The following is a 17,773-nucleotide window of genomic DNA, read 5'->3' on the forward strand; positions in this document are numbered from 1 at the left end:
GCCATGTCCATACCAAGGCTTACCATCGTGCTCTTCCTTCTTCCACGTGTGGATTTCATTCAGAAAATTGGCAGTAGGTAGAAGACAGATGGCACAAGATTAGACCACACAAGCATTGTTTATAGTCTGTTACCTGGACGAGATGTAGACAGAAGATTTTAGGAATTTGTTACCCAAAGCTGTTTTTTGAGATGCCAAGGTACCTTTAATAATATAATGAGTATGGTATTTTGCTCGTCCCTTTTCAGGATCCTCTAGCATCTTCCAGTAGCCGAGCGACCACTTATTCAATAACTGATATTGCAAGATTTATGTGTATGGGGAACTACAAGGCCGTGTTCAAGGCGCTCTACTTACTATACCCATCGATAACACAGTCATCTTCCTCTACAACCCGAACCAGCGCGCGATCCCAATCCATTAACCAGTTATATGGCATACCTACTGACAGTAAGTGCTGACTTTGGAGACTACAGGCGTTCAGGAAGTTTCCTTTCTCTGCAATGGATTGATGTTATTTCTCTATTTTTCAGACGCTTTCTGCTCAAACTTGTTCACAACTCTTGTTCAGACGAGCAGCGGAGCCGGTACCTGGATGTTGCTGAAGCCGATGTTATATGGACAAATACTTTACACACCGTACACTCCTGAAACTATGCAGATAATGAATACGGTACCAATTCAGTCTACGTTACTGCTCTATCTATCACATAGATAATATACGAAGCAGCATAGACACATAGTTGGGGTACAGGCAAAGAATAAGATTTGATGTAGCTCACAGTAGGAACTTTTCATTCACTGCTGTCAAAAAAACAATGGTGGACAGAAGTGACATCAAATGAGTTTCTGCTATTCTTAGTCCTGCTGGAAATCGCAATTTCTCCGTAATCCACACATTATTGACATAGGGCTTGGCATTACCATCTAGCAATGGTAGATTGCAAACCCATAAACCTCCACCCTTATATACATTTTTAGGTTCCATTCAGATCATTTTTTACAACTAACACAGTAATGGCGAACCTATGACACACATTGTCTGAACCAATTAGGACGCATCTTCCATGAGGCGACCCGAGGCGATGGCCTCAGGCGGCGCCATGAAGCGACCCGAGGCGATGGCCTCAGGCGGCACCTCATGGAATAAACTGCGGCATGTTCACTTTCTTCCAGAAACAGCGATGCCACCTCTCCATAGGTTGTATCTGGTATTGTGGAAGTTAATGAAGCTGAGCTGTAATACCACATACAACCTGTGGACAGATGTGGCGCTGCTTTTGGAAGTTCACAGGCCAGTTTTTGTAATACTGAATATCTTCACCTTCTTAATATTCTTTCATTGTTCTATCATTTTATTATATTTTGGCAGACGGCTACTATGCTAAGTGAAGTGGAAGGTTACAAGATAATGTTCACTACTTTATCGAACGATATTCAGCTGCTTATGGATAACATGAATAACATAAACCAAGCCATGAAGCTCATTAACTTATTACAGGTAGGTAATACACTCACGGTACAGACGGTATAACACGGAATATTACATGAGCTATGTTTGTTTCATGGCTCTAAAATTCATATAAAGTCGCATACTATGAAAGGGATCCAGTTGTTTGAATCTCAGTTGGGGAGGGCTATACATGTTATTATATCGTATAGAATATTTTTATACATGCGGTAAGGTTATCATACTATTAACTACTACGACTCAACCTCCTACCTCGGCTACATTCATTGCTCCTCCAGCTAAGCTTTAAGAGCATGAAAATGAATTCATTGTGGTCCGATCTTAGACTCCGCCTTGTCACAGACGAGCCTCCGGCAGAACCAGCGTTGATTGGCCGAATGCTGTACAGTGTATAGCATTTGGCCAATCAACGCTGGTCAATGCATTCCTATGAGAAAAAGTCAGCTCCCGCATAACCGCAAGCTGCCAGCTCTCCCAACTAGCAAAGACGAGCCTGCTGCAGAATCAGCGTTGATTTGCCGAAAACTATACACTTTATAGCATTTGGCCAATCAACGCTGGTTCTGAATCGAATCTTTACTGTGAAGAGAGAATTACTCGCTCATCTCTAAATGACATAACTGTTGTGTCCTTCTTTACTTTTCTTTGTAGCCGGACACATCAAGATATGTGTGTTATGGGATGATCAGCTTTTCAAAACAACGTGACTTTGCAATATATCATACCTCTATGTATGGCCATCCAGCGTTGTCAATAGGGTTTTTCAATCATATCACAATATTGAATCTAACTGGTTTCATGAGAATTTTAACCTAGTTAGGGTAAGGGTGGACATATCTGTAGCAATATGTGAATTATCTAGATGGGGTGGTCAGCTCTTCAGGACAGGATCAGATTATAGTTTATGTAATGGGGGTGTTATTGCTTCAGTGTTACTCTTATATGCATGTGTTCAATCTCTATACAGTAAGCACTGATAGACAAGTACCTAGTTGCACTAATATCTGACTCTATGTGCCAGTAATGTTGTATGATTTGACGTCTGAGCATTGTGACCCAAATGATCATAGACAATGGAAGTCGTGCTAACAAAGTGCTTTGCAACTTCGACTCTCCTGGGTTTTATCCTGGGCATCATGGCAGGGGTCAAAGTAACACCATGCTTTCTTAGGATTATGCACAGTCAATGGTCTAACAGTAGCCAGACCTACACCGATAATAGAAATATCCTCTTAATATTAGGATTATAAGATTGAAATACTGTAATGATAAAAGAGATTTTTAGTATTATCGTTAGGGTTGAGCCGATCTTGAGATTTCAGGATTGATTTTAAAATCCAATTTCCGATCATTTTCCAGCCGATCCCGATCGTGAAATTTGCTCGATCGCCGATTGGGATCTGGTGTTTCTCAATCCCGATTGCTCGACCCTAATTGTATATTATATATAGTAGGGTTGAGCCGATCTTGAGATTTCAAAATCCGATTTTCGATCATTTTCCAGCTGATCCCGATCGTGAAATTTGCTCGATCGCCGACCGGGATCCTGATCGCTCAACCCTAATTATCATAGTTAATTAATAATGCCATGATATTCATGATTTTATCCTTTGCATCCTTAGGGTTTTCTGAACAATACTGTTATTACGGGATTTCTACAGGATTTTCTACAATTTAACACCACTGATCTATCTGCAAAAATAGCCGCAGCTAGTAAGTGACTGAATCTAATGGTATTGTATCTACAGTGCGAGAACAGATGGAAGGCCGCTTAGTAAAAACGGCAGATTCAGTGCAAAATGAATATAGTAAATTGGAAAAAGATTAGCCATGTTCAGAAGTGCAATGTTGTATTAATGCACTAGAAGGCGCTGTCTACCACAGAAAGATTCTCGGAACAGCCATTGAGCTATTAACACTGCTCATGTCCAATGTACAGTATAGCAGTAATACTACAGACAGTGTCCGCAACTGTATAAAGTGAATATAACACCGTATATAGCGGGAATATAACACCGCATATATACAGATGGGAATTCGCATGTGTCTGGAGAACTTCCTCAATGTTTCTATAGTTGTAGCTCACAGTTTATATACCGTAACATCAGAACTACAATATTTTACCGTTCGCTTTTTCAGATGTTGCCCCATTTAAGACTCTGTTTTTCATGTGTCTTTCCACAGATTCTTATATACAATTTTTGGTTCAAAATGGACCTACCATTGCATCCAGTCAAAGTCTAGTTCAAGTCCTGGAAAATCTCTTGTCCTGCGTCGCGTATAATCGTATTAAACCTTTCAACAGCGTTACTCAGATGATGGTAAAGGCCAATGAGCTTCAGGACACCAATGAGCTCTTTGCAGGTGATGAACTGAAAATATTTTTATTTTATTGAAATTTTTAGATTTTTTTGCAGAAAAATGAAAATAACATAAATAATGAGTTGCATGTAATAGATTTCGGGGAGACTATAGTAGCGTGCACCTAACCTCTCATTACGATCACATAATCAAAGTGGGAATGAATGGAAAAGGTTTTTTTCGACCATGTATCTATTAAATTGTATCTATTATTAAAATATACAGATATTTATCCAATGTGGTCAAAGCCATAAAGACAAAACGGCACAAAGCCAGAATTTTATTTTGTAAAAGTGGTAATGTACCAAAAACTAGATAAATTTGGTACCAACCTTGGTATGACTCTTGAAGTAAAGAAGCGCTACAGCTTCTGAAGTCAGACCGAGTGTTAGGGAATTGCTTAGATGACAATTCCCCAGTAGCTGCTGGAGAACCCTGGAGGAAGGGGCACAAGAGACAGTGAGCTCTAAACAGAAGACCCCCACTGTCCCTTCCTCTTGCCAGACCCTATCCTATGTAATAGGCGGAAACTTGGAGACGACCCCTTCCTATATATGTGACACACAAAACATAGACAAGACAAACAACAACAAAGGGAGGTCAGCTAGCCAAGGGTTCGGTAACAGTAGAGCAATGCAGTGCCAAATCGAAGTCCAAAAGAATAGTCAATAGGAAAAGTCAAGGTCAGGATTAAGAATACAAGAAAACTAACAGCAAGAGAAAGCCAGCAAGCACGAGGCAATAACAGGCACCAGGGTGAATGTAAGCCAAGACTAAATAGGGGAGGATGAACCCTCCCTGGACCTGACAGGAATCAGGCAGTCAATCATAGGGCAAGACCAAATTTAACTACTTCACGGACTGAGGCAGACAAGGGCAGAAGACAGGCGTGGTGCAATTCAATCAATTACAGAACTAGAGCCGTGTTCACACAGTGCAACCAAAAACTCTAAGCAAGGAACTAAACTGCACACACCTCCTGCACCATCGCATGCAAGCAGAGGGTGGTGCAGTGACTTGAAGAGGCAGAGATGTTACACTGAGGTAACATTTATAACACGGAAGTCACATATCACATATCAAGAGTGACAAAAGTCATTTAATGAAATACAGATATTGCGATAGCAAAGAATGTAATTACAGTATTTAACCTTTATTGGAGAGTCGCAGCTCCATCTGAGGTTATTTTAGGAGTCTAGGACTTTTTGTTTCCCGAAAAATGATGGAGTCCTTTATAGTCTAAGTGTTCTATCAGGATCGGTTTGTATCTGTCATACGACATCCATTCTTGTTGGGATCTTAATACAGATCTGAAAGTAGACTTTTATTGATTCTTCAAGTCTTTCCTTCATCGTAACAGTAATTTCTTTGTCCACACAGCGGTTACTTTCCACCTCTCGGGTACCAGTAGGGACGGACGCTCTGCTTCTGGATTACCTAAACAAATAAAATATACTATCAGCATGCGCTCCCTACTATCAGAGGACACCAACTACCTCCGAGATTCTAACTGGGTTCCTGGGCCACATACTGCGGTGAACAAATACAGCCGCGGCTTTGTGTACTTGCAGGAAAATATTGATAGGGCGATCATTCAGATGCAGACAAACAAGACACTGGACAATGTTGGTGTACAATACCAGCCCATGCCTTTCCCCTGCTACACTAAGAACAGGTACGTTGATACAAGACCAAGACTGTAGAACCAAGACTGTAGGACCAAGACTGTAGAACGATTCTAAAGTCTTCTATACTTCTCTATCATGGTGTTATAGTTAACAAACGCCAATTAATATCTTGACCCTTTCTTATCTTGGCAGTTTCCTCTATAGCATGGCCTTCTCACTTCCCATCGCCTTGATGATTTCATGGGTGCTCTTCATCGCAGCCTTTGTAAAGAAGCTGGTTCACGAGAAAGAGCTTAGGCTACATGAGGTATGGCAGGCTAGGATAGGCGTTTTCTAGAATGATTCTTGTAGACTGAAGCATGGGGAACGGCTTAGCCATGTGGTGGAGCATAGCAATAGGCTTCTCCAACTGGTGTATTAAAGGAAGTCTATCACCACCAATGACAGATGACCTCCCAAGAATTGTTTAGTCTCGGGTTCCGGTGGCTCAAGTCCAAGATTCCTTGCAGGTTAAAAATCTTTGGATAGAACCAGAAGTGAAATTATAATACTCTGAGTCTCTTCAGACCCCAGAATATAAAATAAAAAAATTATACACCCCCAGGGCCGGCATCAGCACACGGCATAGTCGGGCAAGTGCCAGGGCCCACAGAGCACATGAAAAATGAATGGGAAAGGGCGGAGTCTACTTAAAAGTGGGCAGAGCTAAATTTGCCGCGGCGCGCCGCACATTTTGTCCCTCTTTCTACTCTTCAAAAGTTGGAAGGTATGGCGTAGGTGACGCCGCGCTCCTGCGTGACGTCACTCACTTTGTCCGCCCGCAGCGGCGTGCAGTGTCCCGAATCCTGCCTCATCCACAAGGGGGCCCACTGAGGCTCTGTCACCCAAGGTCCCATAAAAACCTGGAGCCAGACCTGTACTCCCCTTCCCTCCAGTCAGCGTGCCCATGTGTCCACTGTGGACCAATCACAGACCTCAGCAGTGACCCTGGGGACAAGACGTCATTAGGAGAAAGCCCCAAAAGGTGAGCAAAGTATAAAAGTTGAATGTTTTTTTTCACCTCCCCTTTACCTTTTATACTTTGGTGTCTGAAGAAATCCCAGAGTATAATAATTTATCACAATGCATGTAGCGGAGGCCATTTAAGACAAATCCCCAATTGTTCGATTTCATTACATACCAAACAATTTGGAATATTTGTGTTGTACCGTGCTTGGAACTAATTGTTTTGCCCATGTCTACTGCTGACAGTCTTCTGTTTGCCAAAACTATGATGTTCCAAGTTGGAAATTTTTTAAAATTCTGTAAAGTATTGTTCAGTAACATTCAATTTTCTCCTTGCAGTATATGAAGATGATGGGAATAAACTCCGGCAGTCACTTTTTCGCTTGGTTCATTGAATGCGCTTGTTTCCTGATCATCACGGTTGCCATTCTTGTCCTCATCCTTAAGTTTGGCAAAATTCTGCCGAACAGTGATGGCTTCATTCTGTTCCTATTCTTCTTGGACTACAGCCTGACAGTGATAGCGATGGGTTACCTCATCAGCGTCTTCTTCAACAACACCAATGTGGCGGCTCTTAGTGGCAGCCTCATCTATATCATCACTTTCTTCCCATTCATTGTTGTGGTTTCGAAGGAAACTGACCTGTCATTTGCTGGAAAAACCTTGTTGGTGAGTTTCAACCTTGTCCATTTTTTCCTGGTTTGTTGCTTATATGGCTCTATTCACACCATGACTGATGCGTCCATTTCATGTATATTTGGGACAATCTCCCTACACATGAACCAGACATATAGCTTGGATTATGCTATATATTTCCATCATTCTAAGGCCCGGTATTCAGTTCGGGGGGCCACTTGGGGACTTTTTAATGCGTTCAGTATTCCATTTGGGGGTCTCCAAGTGGACTCCCTGAAGGGAGATGTGAACCAGGTCTCGAATGGGTTTGCAAATTGAGCGTCTTCTGCCTCTCCGCGGTGAAACCGTTTTTTTTTTTAACTGGACATAAAGTCGGACAAGCAGGACTTTGTGTCTGGTTAAAAACAACCGGATTTGCCGCGGAGAGGCAGAAGACGCTCATGGGCGGACACTTTGCAAACCCATTCAAGTGAATGGGTTTGAAAACTGACTGTCGGGTTTCCGTCTCCTGTCCAGTTTCTCGGACAGAAGGCGGAAACCCACAAAGCGGAGACCGGGCGCAGGTGTGAACCCATCCTCATTGGTAATAGGTGTACACTGTGTGGTGTATATTTTTTGCAATTGGTCCCAATAAAGTTGAAGAAAAGGTACACGTATGCCATCCAGACACATGTAAGAAGAGTAAGCGGCATATCCTGGCTATACAGACATCTATGGATATGTCCAAGACTTTTCCATCCTATGCCCTGAATGTCGGTACTAAATATGGTGTCAACAGAGTCTTAACTATTAGCATGGTAAAACCGACACAATGGCCCCAAAATGATGAAATTAGTAATTTCTTGTCATTATTTTAATTATATTTAGAGTCTTTTTTCTCCGACGGCTTTGAGCTACGCCACGCAGTATATTGTTAGCTACGAGGAACGAAATGAAGGTGAGCGTCTCATTAATAAATGTGTAATTATTAGAACACACAAAATCTCTATAGTCTTTGTGTTAACCATATAATATCTGCACAATACATCAATCTGGGAGAACTCATTCAGATATCAATGTCTATCCTGAAAATTAAGGTTGAACAATCTGTCGGATCTGCACAAAGCATGTTATAGGGCAGGAGGAGCTGAGCAGATTGATGTATAGATTGGTGGGAAAAGATTCAGTATAACTTAATTTATTTAAATTCCTGTATATTCTGGACTTAGGAGTCCAGTAGGCGGTCCTACTGAGTGATTGACAGCCTTTGTATGAATACACATGAGCAATAAATATCTGTCAATCAGAGAGTAAAACCGCCCACTGGACTCCTAAGCCCAAAATGATCCAGAATCCACGTCCAACAAAACAGATTCCATTAACAATAGCCAATAGCTACAATGTCCAGTCTGTAGCAAAAGTGATACAGTAAATCCAGCTTAGGAGAAAGACATGATGTGCATAAAAAACATTTATCTCCATGGAAATCAGTGAACGTATCCGTTAATTAAAAATGTTAATTAACAGAATTTTAGTGTTCCGCTTGGATAATTATGAAAAGATATGGTAGCATGGGAAAATTTAAGTCCTATTCATTGTAGAGGCAGAGGTGTAACTTTTAAGCTCCTGGGTTATAAGGTAAAATCTGTAGCTATGGTGTCTTATATTGTAATGAAGCCTTTGGGCCCCCCAGCCTCCATGGGCCCGGTAACAACTGCTACCTCTACACCTCCTATAGCTGCGCCCCTGTTTTATATTTTGGAAATTGTAGTTACTACAGATGAGCGAACAGTAAAATGTTCGAGGTTCGATATTCGTTTCGAGTAGCCCCTCAATATTCGACTACTCAAATCGAATATCGAACCCTATTATAGTCTATGGGGGGAAAATGCTCGTTTCAGGGGTAGGCAACATTCGATCAAATTATACTTACCAAGTCCACGAGTGAGGGTCGGGCTGGCTCCTCCGAGAAGTCTTCTCCGTGCAGCGTCCCCGCGGCATCTTCCGGCTCTGAATTCACTCTGCCAGGCATCGGGCCTGGGCAGAGCCGACTGCGCATGCCCGCACTACAAGCGGACATGTGCAGTCGGCTCTGCCCAGGCCCGATGCCTGGCAGAGTGAATTCAGAGCCGGAAGACGCCGCGGGGAAGCTGCATGGAGAAGACTTATAAAGTTAGGAGAAGAACCAGCGTTGATTGTCCGACTGCATAGCATTCAGCCAATCAATGCTGGTTCTGCATCAAACTTTTACATTCGAATAGCGAGTGGTACTCGACCGAGTACGAGTATTTCATATACCGTAGTATTCGATCGAATACCTACTCGATCGAATACTACTCGCTCATCTCTAGTAGTTACCTGTTGTTTGTCCATAACATATTACTTGTATTGCCGGACCAATCCTTTGTTTGCCGTTGCAGGGATGCAGTGGAAATACATGTATACTTCCCCCATGCTCGATGATTCCTTTTCTTTTGGCTGGTTGTGCTGGATCATGGTGATCGATACTATGATATACTTTATTATCGGCTGGTACATAAGGATCGTGTTCCCTGGTAAGTATATAAGACTTTTCTGATTACATGACTCCCATCACTTTTACATCTGATGTTTTCTATGCTTCTTTAAGGAAAATACGGCATTGGCGCTCCCTGGTACTTTCCTTTTCTGCCATCTTTCTGGGCTGAGTGTTGTGGATTACCAAACGTCTGCTCAAAGAAACCAAGTGGATTGATGATGTCTAATATTGTTGCTCATGGCATCACCGAGAAAAAGGGTAACTAGTACAAAAATCAGCAAATATCCAAACTGCTTTGAACTGAATGCTCGGCCAACGGCTGTTCCCACTCCCCCATACATACGCTTTCTCAATTGAGTCTAGCATGTTTTGTCAATGGGGATGAAGCTACACGCCCCTAAAAACAAAAGGATCTGTTGTTGAAATACAACATGCCCGATGCCGAAATCGGCAGATCCATTTTTCTTTTATATGTATGGAGTTTATTGCTTACCAATGGATTGTGAACTGTATATTAATGCAATAAACTGATTTCCAAAATGGGCTACACCTGTCCATGGGTTGTGTCTAGTTTTGGAGCCCATCTCCAATGCACTGGGCTCAGCTGTAATACCACACACAACCTGTGGACAGGTATGGCACTGTTTCTGGAACACAGCCATGTTTTCTTATCCTATAGAACAGGGGTGCCCAATACGTCGAACGCGATCTACTGGTAGATCGGAAAAGACGTATGGGTCGATCGCGGGATACAGGGATCCCTGGTGTCTGCTTTTTCACAGTGCAGGCTGAGAGTCATCTTCAGACACTGGCAGGCGGGGCTGCCGCAGCCCCAGCCTGCCAGTGTCCAGAGATAACTCTCAGCCTGCGCTGTGAACAAACATACACCGGGGATCCCTGGGTGGCCACAGAACGCCGCTGTCTCCTGCTCTCACAATCCGCCCGGCCCCGCCCACATGCCCGACTCTGCCCACAGACACGCCCTAGTAGATCTTTTGCCATGGTCAGCTCACACGCTGAAAAAGTGTGAGCACGCCTGCTATAGAAGAACCATCCATTGAGATCCCCGAAAAATATCATGAAAACACTTAGCTTGGACTACAAATCTAGTACACCCCGTTATACTATGTCTATGTATTCTATGTCTATGAAATCCTATGGTCCACATGTGAGTAGCGAACATGCTACAGCCAGACTAACTTACATTGGTATGAACCCTTCTGCAGGAGGCGACCTCTATCCACACAATGAGCAGGAACCTGAAGATCTAGACGTAGGCGTTTCGCTTCATGGCCTAACAAAGATCTACCAGGCAAAGGCGGCCGTGGAGAATCTGAACTTAAACTTCTACGAAGGCCACATAACGGCATTGCTGGGACATAATGGAGCCGGAAAAACAACCACACTGTAAGTTATGGCTGGGTTGCTTTGATGGACAGACATTGTTTTAAAGGGATACACTTAAATTTAGGGAATGGTCGCTTTACGTGTCTTCAAGATTAAGCCCAGGTAAATATATGCCTATAGATTGGTTCAATATATTTGTATATGGTCTTATCTACATTAGTGGATTATAAGGTTAAGTTCAACATGGGGTTTCTTGGTCAGGATTTTGAAGCCATATCCCCCTCAAAATCCCCTCAAAATCCTGACCAAAAAGACAGCTCCCATTGAAATCAATGGGAGCTGGTCAGTTCTTTTTTCTGGGAGCCATTTGTTCCGGCTCCCGGAACAAAGAAGTGACATGCTCATTCTTTCACGACATCCGCCTGAAGACACTCCCTCCCGACTAGGCCCATTCATTTGGGCCTAATCTGGAGTGGAGTGCGGAGTGGATGCCGGTGCATCCAGTCGCAGGTACCCGTATTTTGGTCTGGAACCTGTGGTGCCCTCCGCCTCTGGTTCCGGACCAAGAAACCCTGTGTGAACTTACCCTTAGTGAGCAGGTCTGTAGATATCTTAATCCCCCACTCCATAAACTCTATATATTGGTCAGAGTTTTCTATATACATTAATTTCAACAGTAGACACTCCTGAGCTCCCTCTAGAGGCAGGTGTGGAGAGCTTGAATTCTGACCTTTAATGCTATTAGAAAAGTGTCATGATTTTCTCTCCCTGTAAAAGATTTCACAATTGTCCATTTTTTCTTCAGTTCCATGTTGACAGGGCTCTTCAGCGCCTCCTCGGGAACCATTTATGTTTACGGAAACGATATAAGAACGCATCTTGATCTGGCCAGAAAAAGTATGGGCGTCTGTATGCAATATGATGTCTTATTTGACTATCTCACCACAAAGGAACATTTGTTGCTCTATGGATCTATTAAAGCGCCACAATGGAAAAAAAGGCAGCTGCACGAGGAAGTCAAGAGGTACATTCATGATATGTAGTTAGGTTATCCTTAGACATACCACTACTATAACTAATAGGAATGATAATAATATCATATTAATGGGGTTTCCAGATTTACTTTAGAAAAATGTCTCCAGAAACAGCGCCACTCTTGTGCATGGGCGGTGTCTGGTATTGCACTTTTTCTAATCCTGGCAATCCCTTTACCTCTATCTATGCAGGCTGTATAAAGCTTGGTTTTTCAAAAAGGCAAAACAGATTTTGGTCAAAGTGATACAATAACATATACCAAGGTTATATATTTAATAGGCCGTGTACAATAGCTCTGTCTCTTCTTGTATTAAAGAGCTAAACTGTATGGAAGAGGAAATGAATAGTGTTTCAGGAAAGTATATTAAACCAAAGAGGTATTACAATTCTGGTACTTGACAGTACTTTAAATTACATCTCTTCTAAAGCAAAGGTTAATAAACTAAGGTAAATAAGGGCCATAAATCAATTGCAGAAAGCAAAGCGGAAAAAAAAAGAAGAAGAAATATAAAAGGCTCGTTGGTAATTTTTTTTGAAAACTATCAAGTGTGTATGGCTCTAGGCAGTTATTGAAAACAAAGGATGCGGAGTAATTTCAGTGGGTGCCCTATAGCCCAGGTTCTCAGCCCATAGTACGTGTTGCCGATCCTCGTGCTGTGAACAGGTAGCACAGTGTACAGTACGGTCATAGCCTCGGGGGTACTTTGATGTCATCTGTCTGAGTAGCGGTACTTTACATAGGTACATTGATAGACTGCTTGTAATAGCAACCCCCGGTGATCAAGATGGATAGGTACCATATATACTCGAGTATAAGCCGACCCGAATATAAGCCGAGGCCCCTAATTTTACCACAAAAAAACTGGGAAACTCGAGTATAAGCCTGGGGGGGGGGGGGGGGGGAGTATGCAGCAGCTACTGGAAAATTTCAAAAATTAAAATGGTCGGAGTTTTTGGGTGCAGTAGTTGCTGGGGAAGGGGAGGGGGTGTTTTGGTTGTCTATCTGCCCCTTCCCTGAGCTTGAGGACTGAGGTTTTTTTTCCCCCACTTTGAATTCGGCCTGGCTAAATATAGGGTATCTGCAGTGCTCCTATTAACCCCTTCCTGATGGAACAGGAGCACTGCAGATCCCCTATATTCAGTAGACCGGGCACTGCCAGACACAGGGATACCTAATGTGTTTGTGTTTCACAGTCATTTTCTACTTTTATATGTATTCTAGGGAAAGGAGGGATTTAGAACTTTACATTTTTTTAAAAAAGCTTCTTTATTTTTTCCCACTATCTTATGGGAGATTCTATACATTGATATTGCAGCTGGTCATAGACCCCCCCCCCTCCTAAAAAAAATAAAAAAGCTTTTTTGCTGACTCGAGTATAAGCAGAGGGGAGCTTTTTCAGTACAAAAACTGTGCTGAAAAATTCGGCTTATACTCGAGTATATACAGTATGTATGTTATTCCACTTAGGCTTTATTAGCCATGCATGCACAGTAGAATACAGTACAGCTTATACTGTGTTCTCCATAAAATAAGCCCAGATATCATTATCACTGTCCATAAAATTTCTCCCGCTTTATCAGATAGAAAGCCCTGCATTATGTCCGTAAAATATTGACATCCAGTGAGAGAAAAAATGAAGGAGCTCACCATCTCAGACAGGGACAGAGATATGACTAATGGCTCAGGATAGAGCAGAAGCTGTACTGTACACTGCTGGGGATTCATGACGTGGCCTTAGTGGAATAACACCAGATTGATATGCACCAGATAATTGTGAATTTTTTCAAGAAATTTTGTTTATTTATTGCTATTTGTTGATGTCATGAGCTCTTTTAGGCAGTAATACATACATAAAGCACCTTCCATGGCTCAATTGGTTGTTGATCACCACAGAGCTTTATAGTGATCTGTTGTAAATCTGGTTTAGCAGGCTTAGCTATGTTTTGGCGTATTTTACCCCTTACGGTGTTTCTAGAAGATTGCTTATTGGGAAGAATGTATTAGGTGACATATGTACCATATGGTGGCACACAGAGTGCCTACAGTTCTATTATATCTGTGACATATTGCAGGGTTTGTAAAAGAAAATGGGATGTTAAAGGGATTACCCAGGGAGTGTAAATTAACTTACGTCCTCTGTTGACTTTTAAGAAGCTTGGACCTAGGGGTTTCCTGCTGTGGACAAATGGCAACGATCCCTGGCCAAAAACAACCAAACTAAAACATACTGAATGTTCGCTGCGACAAGTGTAGATTTTTATATTTTTTTGATATTTTTTTATATTTCCTATTTTGACGATTATAAATAAAATACAATAAAATATTAGAAATAATTACAGTAAAATATTTGATAAAGACATATTTATCTTCAGTATTTGCAACCATGGCAGGTGATCAATGACCTATCCAGCGGGTCGTAATTGAAGTCCTTTTTTTTCTGGAAGGATCTGGAAGCATTTAGCGGTTTTCCTCCTCTCGGTCTCATGTGGAAGTTACAGGCGGAGGTTCTGATTTATCACTGTTAAATATCTGCGGCTCCGAACTTTCTGATCAATGGTCCAGAAAAATGATAGAAGATGGCAAAAAGATGCCTCATTGCATTTTTTTCTCTACCGGATGATCCTATATTGATTGCGAAATGTTGTGGAGCACTTTGGAATGGCGTATACACATAAAACACAATATAAATGCAAATTCCCATTAGGGGCTCAATCCTAGTGCACTTGGAATAGTCTGAATGTGAAGACTCCGCAATAGGGATGAATATTTTTACTGGGCACGTTGCCTGAGATCTAGGAGTAAAATATGGAGTTTATGTGTCTATGATATTTAGATGTAGCAGAGCTGTAGGTGTCATTAAACTGTTTTCTATCTTCCTTGCTTGTGTACTCATCTACCTTACTGTGGTTAGGTAGCGCGGTACATTAAAGGGAACCGGTCAAGTAGAAAATGCAGCCTATAGAGCAGGAGGAGCCGAGAAGATGGATGTATAGAGTTCTGTGGGAAATAGAATTCAATAGAATATATCATTTATTCTAACTCAGAGACTGAATGTCCATACACATATAGATGTCAGTCATTGAATAGGACCGCCCACTGGACTCCTAATCCCAGAAAAAGAAGAGAAACGTATCTAAGGTGGCGTTCTAAGGTGTCCGTTACTAGCATCCATAACAAAGTATCAACAACGGACACTGTTCCGTCATAAATCCGTTAAAAATTCCATTGATTTCAGCGAGATTTTATCAGTCCATCTTGATCAAATCCGTCACCTTTCTGTTTTTTTAGCAGGGTGCGTTTGGTCAAAATAATGGACTTACGATGGAGTTTCCATAGGAGAATCCGCTAACAATCGGCAGAGAGAAAAGTCCTGTAAGGAGGATTTTTCTCTCTGGTGATTTCAGTATAAAACCAGCAGAAACCAGGCGGAAATCTGTTGGACTCCATTATAATCTTTCGGACGATGGAGACCCAAATGCTGGTGTGAACCTAGCATTAATGTCCGTTGTGATAGGCGTCCATTTTTATTTAACGGACTCTATGAGAACGGACATCCAATGGTAGTGTGAACACCCCCTAACAAAACTATACATCAGTCTTCTCAGCTCTTCTACGCTATAGCGTTCTGCCCACAAATAGAACTATAGTTATGTGATAAGTTATTTTTAAAGGGATTCTATCACTAGAATCCCTTTTTTTACTAAGTACACATAGGAATAGCCTTAAGAAAGGCCATTCTTCCCTTACCTTTATTATTCTGATCCGCCCCGCCGTTCCTGAGAAATATCTTCTTTTTTCCAGATGTAAATGAGTTTTCAGACAGCACTGAGAGCGTTCCCTGTGCTGTCCGAAAACTCTCCAGCAATGCCCAATCTTCTCCTCCGGACCGACTCTTCTCCCGCTTAATTGTCACGTCTTCATCCAAAAGAGCAAACTAATCATGTCCGCCAGCCATTTTCCTGTGGCCGAATGACAGAAGTCACAGGCAAATGGCCCAGAGACATGCGTAGTGAGCCATTTTCCAGTGGCTGAATGGGAGAGACCACAGGAAAATGGCTGACAACATGTACAATCGGCACTTTTGGAAGAAGACGCGACAGTGACATGGGAGAAGAGGTGGTCCGGGGAAGAAGATGGAGGCGTCGCTGGTGAGTTTTCAGACAGCACAAGGGACGCCCCCAGTGCTGTCTGAAAGCTCATTTACATATGGAAGAAAGAAGAAATTTCTCAGGAATGGCGTGGATCAGAATAATAAAGGTAAGAGAAGAATGGCCTTTCTTACGGCTATGCCTATGTGTATTTATACGATAGAATCCCTATAACATGCAGTCCTATATAAAACTATACATACCATGATGATAAATTACATCAATGATAAACCAAGCTCTTGGGCCAGATTAGTACATGGAGGTCGTCATTCAATTGCCATCTGTTTAGCCTTATGTAGACACGCGCAGGTCTAGTAATAACTAGAGATGAGCGAACACTAAAATGTTCGAGGTTCGAAATTCGATTCGAACAGCCGCTCAATGTTCGTGTGTTCGAACGGGTTTCGAACCCCATTATAGTCTATGGGGAACAGATACTCGTTAAGGGGGAAACCCAAATCCGTGTCTGGAGGGTCACCAAGTCCACTATGACACCCCAGGAAATGATGCCAACACCTCTGGAATCACACTGGGACAGCAGGGGAAGCATGTCTGGGGGCATCTAACACACCAAAGACCCTCTATTACCCCAACATCACAGCCTAACAACTACACACTTTACACACTCAATACCACCTCTCTGACAGTAGGAAAACACCTTGAAACATGTGTATTTGGCACTTGCAGTGAGGAGAGCTTGTCACCAGCAGTGAATTTGGCCCTTGTAGTAAGTTGAGGTTGGCACCAACATTTGTTTTGAAAATCAGGGTGGATTGAGCCTCTAACCAGCAGAGTTTGGGCAAATTCATGGTGGAGGGAGCCTCTAAAAACCCCAGTTTGGACCAATTCATGGTGGAGGGAGACTCTAAAAACCCCAGTTTGGACCAATTCATGGTGGAGGGAGCCTCTAAAAACCCCAGTTTGGACCAATTCATGGTGGAGGGAGCCTCTAACCAGCCCAGTTTGGGCAAATTCATGGTGGAGGGAGCCTCTAACCAGCCCAGTTTGGACCAATTAATGGTGGAGGGAGCCTCTAACCAGCCCAGTTTGGACCAATTAATGGTGGAGGGAGCCTCTAACCACCCCAGTTTGGACCAATTCATGGTGGAGGGAGCCTCTAACCAGCCCAGTTTGGACCAATTCATGGTGGAGGGAGCCTCTAAAAAACCCAGTTTGGACCAATTCATGGTGGAGGGAGCCTCTAAACAGCCCAGTTTGGGCAAATTCATGGTGGAGGGAGCCTCTAACCACCCCAGTTTGGACCAATTCATGGTGGAGGGAGCCTCTAAACAGCCAAGTTTGGACCAATTCATGGTGAAGGGAGCCTCTAAAAACCCGTTTGGACCAATTCATGGTGGAGGGAGCCTCTAACCAGCCCAGTTTGGGCAAATTCATGGTGGAGGGAGCCTCTAAACAGCCCAGTTTGGGCAAATTCATGGTGGAGGGAGCCTCTAACCAGCCCAGTTTGGACCAATTCATGGTGGAGGGAGCCTCTAACCAGCCCAGTTTGGGCAAATTCATGGTGGAGGGAGCCTCTAAACAGCCCAGTTTGGGCAAATTCATGGTGGAGGGAGCCTCTAACCAGCCCAGTTTGGACCAATTCATGGTGGAGGGAGCCTCTAACCAGCCCAGTTTGGGCAAATT

At 42.7% G+C, this 17,773-nt stretch overlaps 1 protein-coding gene and 1 long non-coding RNA gene across 2 annotated transcripts in view; both read left to right on the plus strand.

Moving 5' to 3' along the window:
• The first annotated feature begins 326 nt into the window (after positions 1–326).
• On the plus strand, positions 327–1,496 carry LOC142216535 (uncharacterized). Its single transcript, XR_012717352.1, has 3 exons — positions 327–450; positions 534–673; positions 1,373–1,496. It is a non-coding gene; the product is annotated as an uncharacterized LOC142216535 (long non-coding RNA).
• A 3,787-nt stretch (positions 1,497–5,283) lies between these two features.
• The window catches only part of ABCA12 (ATP binding cassette subfamily A member 12), a gene marked incomplete at its 5' end in the record, with an annotated part of 74,885 nt that continues 62,395 nt past the window's right edge, over positions 5,284–17,773 (plus strand). The window contains 8 exons of the mRNA XM_075285395.1: positions 5,284–5,507; positions 5,653–5,767; positions 6,805–7,134; positions 7,969–8,038; positions 9,501–9,635; positions 9,710–9,856; positions 10,825–11,005; positions 11,751–11,969. Coding sequence (XP_075141496.1) covers positions 5,284–5,507; positions 5,653–5,767; positions 6,805–7,134; positions 7,969–8,038; positions 9,501–9,635; positions 9,710–9,856; positions 10,825–11,005; positions 11,751–11,969 — 1,421 coding nt within the window. The remainder of the gene's footprint in view (positions 5,508–5,652; positions 5,768–6,804; positions 7,135–7,968; positions 8,039–9,500; positions 9,636–9,709; positions 9,857–10,824; positions 11,006–11,750; positions 11,970–17,773) is intronic.

This window comes from Leptodactylus fuscus, chromosome 8 (genome assembly GCF_031893055.1).
Source record: "Leptodactylus fuscus isolate aLepFus1 chromosome 8, aLepFus1.hap2, whole genome shotgun sequence".
Classification (NCBI taxonomy): domain Eukaryota; kingdom Metazoa; phylum Chordata; class Amphibia; order Anura; family Leptodactylidae; genus Leptodactylus; species Leptodactylus fuscus.